Source organism: Diaphorina citri, unplaced genomic scaffold, assembly GCF_000475195.1.
Source record: "Diaphorina citri unplaced genomic scaffold, Diaci psyllid genome assembly version 1.1 scaffold5014, whole genome shotgun sequence".
Taxonomy (NCBI): Eukaryota; Metazoa; Arthropoda; class Insecta; order Hemiptera; family Psyllidae; genus Diaphorina; species Diaphorina citri.
Genome location: NW_007382395.1, coordinates 1 through 4,999, shown reverse-complemented (window position 1 = coordinate 4,999; position 4,999 = coordinate 1). Strand labels below are relative to the sequence as shown.

The 4,999-nt window shown below is 31.1% G+C and overlaps 1 protein-coding gene across 2 annotated transcripts; it reads left to right on the top strand.

Moving 5' to 3' along the window:
* The first annotated feature begins 333 nt into the window (after positions 1-333).
* On the top strand, positions 334-2,780 carry LOC113472350 (putative mediator of RNA polymerase II transcription subunit 26). Of its 2 annotated transcripts, none has more exons than XM_026832063.1 (2): positions 334-1,989; positions 2,026-2,780. In XM_026832063.1, exons 1-2 carry the CDS (start codon positions 344-346, stop codon positions 2,741-2,743), a joined length of 2,364 nt encoding a protein of 787 aa, XP_026687864.1. In that variant the 5' UTR covers positions 334-343; the 3' UTR covers positions 2,744-2,780. The 2 variants fall into 2 exon arrangements, with proteins under 2 accessions (XP_026687864.1, XP_026687865.1); XM_026832064.1 differs by having other exon boundaries at positions 334-2,183; positions 2,349-2,780.
* The last annotated feature ends 2,219 nt before the right edge of the window (positions 2,781-4,999 follow it).

The window sequence follows — 4,999 nt, the reverse complement described above, 5'->3', positions numbered from 1 at the left end:
TTCATCATCATCATATCTTATCATACATCATCGAATCAATCATGCATCATCAATCATCATCATCAATCGATCATATCATCTCATTATCATCAACATCATATGAAGATATCATCATACCATCCAACAACATAACGATCATCATGCATGAGCATCATCATGCAATCATTAATCTATAATATTATTCTTATTATTATTATATATTATATATATCATTTATAATTTTATTATTATGGCAATTATATTACAATTACAGAGGAATGGAAGACAATAAAAATAAACATAAAATTAATATAAATCTTCTTTTTCACCCAAAAAAATTGCACACAATTCAAAACATGAAGATATGTTCTATACTCCAGCTCACATCCAGGAAAAAACAACAAGAAGAAACCTATTCGATCAAAGAATAAAAAGACCTATTGATAAGAAAAACGTAGCAACCAATACAACACCGGAAAAAAACAACCATTTGGAATTGAATGAATACCAACAGATACATGAAGAAAAGGAAAGAGAAGAGGATCAAACAGTAAAAAGACCAAATAATAAGAAAGACGAAGCAACCAATACAACACCGGAAAAAGAAAACCATTTGGATGAACACCAACAGGCACTTGAGGAGAAGGAAAATCTTATCGAAAACTTAAAAACATCATTGGAAACCGTTGAGATTGCTTGGAAATTAGATAAAACGGAATTAGAGAATATGAAGAAAAAAGTAAGCCCCTTAAAAACCAAAAGTACAAAACAACCCGATAAGTTATATATAATAGGAGATGATTTGGCAGAAAGGATTGCAAAACATTACAACACTCAAAGGCATCAAAATAATATAGGTAATGTAAAAACCGAAGTGATTGGAGGAAAAGGATATAAAATAAAGGAAACGCAAGAATGTTGCGAAAAAATCCAAGCATCATATAGTGATGAGGCTATTGTTACAATAGGGGCACAGGACCTCTTTAAAACACCATGGGAAGATTTTAGGAAACATTACGAGGTAATAATAAACAAGGTAAAAGTATGTAAGAAAATAGTGTTAATTCTCATATTAGATAGACAAGATAAAAAACACATAAACAAACACATAGCCAAATTGAACACAAAAATTAAAAATTTGTTTAAAAATAACAAAAACATCACTTTCTTGAACACAAAAAGCTTCCTCTATCCGACGCATTACAACACAGATGGAATCACGTTAAAAGAGAACACAACATCATACCTAGTTAGTAAAATACAAAATGCTATGAATAATAGAATAAATGCTCAACAAGAACATGTTTATAATAGCAATCATAGACAATATAGACATAGATATAACAGATACAACAATCATTACAATAACTATAGAAATTATCATACTTTCAATGAGCAAAGAAGAAGAACATACAATAAATACACTACACCTAGATATACCTACAAAAGTAACCATCTTCAAAACAGAGGATTCAACAACAACACTAACCAAATATGGAATAATCCAATCAGCAGAACAAACCAAAATCAAAACAAAGCGATAAGTAGCCAAATAGCAAATAAAACACCTACTTACACTCAAAAGATAAACACACAACCAAAATGCTCATATACACCATTGATCCTTCAACAAAGTCATCAAATATCATCACAAGATAATATTCATTCACAAAGGACTCAAACAGCAATTCAACCAACACAATATACCCAAAGCAATCAAGCACCATATCAACAGACCAATCAAATATCTCATCAAATAGCACAAGTTATAACATCTCATGCACAAAACAATCAAACACAACATGCAACATATCAACAGAACAATCAAACCCCGCATCAAATAACACCAGTCATAACATCTTTTGCACAAAACAATCAAGTACCACTTGTAACACATCAAAATAACAATCAAGCATTACATGTACCACATCAACAGACCAGTCAAACATCTCCTCAAGTAGTACCAGTCATAACATCTCTTGCACAAAATAATCAAACACAACATGCAACATATCAACAGAACAATCAAACCCCGCATCAAATAACACCAGTCATAACATCTTTTGCACAAAACAATCAAGTACCACTTGTAACACATCAAAATAACAATCAAGCATTACATGTACCACATCAACAGACCAGTCAAACATCTCCTCAAGTAGTACCAGTCATAACATCTCTTGCACAAAATAATCAAACACAACATGCAACACCAGTCATAACATCTTTTGCACAAAACAATCAAATACCACTTGTAACACATCAAAATAACAATCAAGCATTACATGTACCACATCAACAGACCAGTCAAACATCTCCTCAAGTAGTACCAGTCATAACATCTCTTGCACAAAATAATCAAACACAACATGCAACATATCAACAGAACAATCAAACCTCACATCAAATAACACCAGTCATAACATCTTTTGTACAAAACAATCAAGAACCACATGTAACATATCATCAAAACAATCAAACATATGCTCAAATAGCATCGCTTTCTCCAATAAACTCTGACACACCATACATCAGAAATCAGATATCACAGATAACTCCATATCTTCCAACACCAAGTAGTCAACAACCCACATTATCCATAACACCATCATTAACAGGTCAATATAGACCAACACACAGCCCTATGTTCTCAACACAGATACCAGCATACACAAATTACTGTAATCGAAACACTAATTCATATTCATATTCAAATTTTTACACCCCTTTGACGAATCTTACACACCAGATGACATTACATTAAATTGCAATACTAATAGATTGCAACCATTGACAAAGATGGACAAATGTCGAATACAACGACACAATACATCCAACTGTGATAAAATTACTGACATATGTCGCATACCCCGACATGTAAACACTATTCAATGCGATACAAAACAATCGCAAATTATGACAAATTCTCAATTTAAAACTATCCCGTCTAAATATGACAAAAACAATGACACAAAAAAGCAATTGTTTTATTGTTTGCATCAAAATATACAGAGTTTAAATGCAAAAAGACATGAATTGGAAACCTTTTTAGACACATTAGACGGGAAAATACATGCAGTTTGTCTAACAGAACATTGGATGAGACCATTTGAACCGGAAACTTTCACACTAGATGGATACACACTAGCTGCATGTTTCACAAGACCTAAAATAGAACGCGGAGGATCTTGCATATTCTTGAAAGAAAATATTGAATACACTATCATCAAAGACATTACAAATGAAAAGCTAGAAACAATACTAGAATGCTCCGGAATAGTTATACCTCATTTTAATATAGTAATATGTTGTATATATCGACCACCAAAGGAAGAAAACATAAGACAATATTTCATTGAATTAAACAAGATATTAGAAAAAATAAGAAGGAAATATTATCACCACAAATACAACATCCTGATTTGTGGTGATTTCAACATCAATATACTGGATAAAACGAATAAAAATACTATCGAATTTTTAGACACACTCAAGGAATATAATCTGCACCCAACAGTTCACGAAGCAACAAGAATCACAACAAAAAGTGAAACTGGAATTGACAATATATTTACTAATCTGACAGAAGAACATTGCAAAACAAATGTCATTTATACAAGCTTATCCGATCACACAGGACAGATTTGCACTTTACAAGTTTACGAAACTGATATTGACAACCTACCTGAAATCTGTGAATATAGAAATCTATCCGACAAAAATCTTGAGAAATTGCATTCATCACTTGACAATGTAAAATGGGATAATATTTTAATTTATGACGATGTAGATGATTGTTACTCTAAATTTTATGAAATCTTGACAGAACACATGAACAAAATATGCCCAAATATAACAAAACCTCGTAAAAATATAAATAAAAAGAAATGGGTTAATAAAAATATAAAAGACAAATTTAGAACTAAAAGAGAACTATACAAGAGTATGATACAAGGAAGAACTACGAGAAAAGAATATAATGACTTCAAGAACAAACTAAAGTATGAGATGAAAATAGCAGAAAAAACATATAACACACAGTATATAACTAAAGCTAAAAACAAAATCAAGGCTACATGGATGGTGACAAAAAGGAAAACAGGAAAAACTAAAGTCAGAGATAAAGGAACATTGGAAAAGATTAAGATCAAAGACAAGGAAAACTTAATAATTAATGAAAAATTGGATGAAATCAATATTCAATTAACAAATATATGCCCAAATGTCAACAAAGACAAACAAATTGACATGAATCTTGTGACACACGTAACACAGACATTTATTTTTCGACACACAAATCCAATTGAAATATACAAGATAATAAAATCCCTAAAAAACACTAACTCAGTTGGGCCGGACACTATTCCTACTAAAGTTCTTAAATACTGTGCAAACACATTAGCTGAACCTCTATCTAAAATAATAAACAAAGCTTTTGATCAAGGGAAATTTCCAACAAAACTAAAATATGCAAATATAAAACTAATTTATAAAAACAAAGGATCCAGAGAAGAACTAGGAAACTACCGACCATTAGCACTTATATCCAACATATCAAAAATCTTCGAACGGACAATGCATGACAGAATTTTTAATTTCCTTGACAAATATAAAGTTATAACACCTAATCAAAATGGATTTGTAAAGGCAAAATCTACTATCAATGCCATGTATCAACTATTTAAAGAAGTATTTGACGGATTAAATAAAAAAGAAATAGTATTTGCCCTCCTACTTGACCTAAGCAAAGCATTTGATTCTGTTGACATTAACACCCTAATAACAAAATTATACAATATGGGATTCAGAGGTAAATCTGCTGAACTCATAAAATCCTATCTTACACAAAGAAAACAAAGAATAGTCGATGGTACATACGAAGAAATCATAATTGAAGATAATAAAAAGCAATACAATAAAATTACATCGAATTGGACTGAAATTACTAAAGGAGTACCACAAGGATCTATTCTAGGACCTTTACTTTTCCTGCTCTATATAAATGAACTTCCTAAATTAC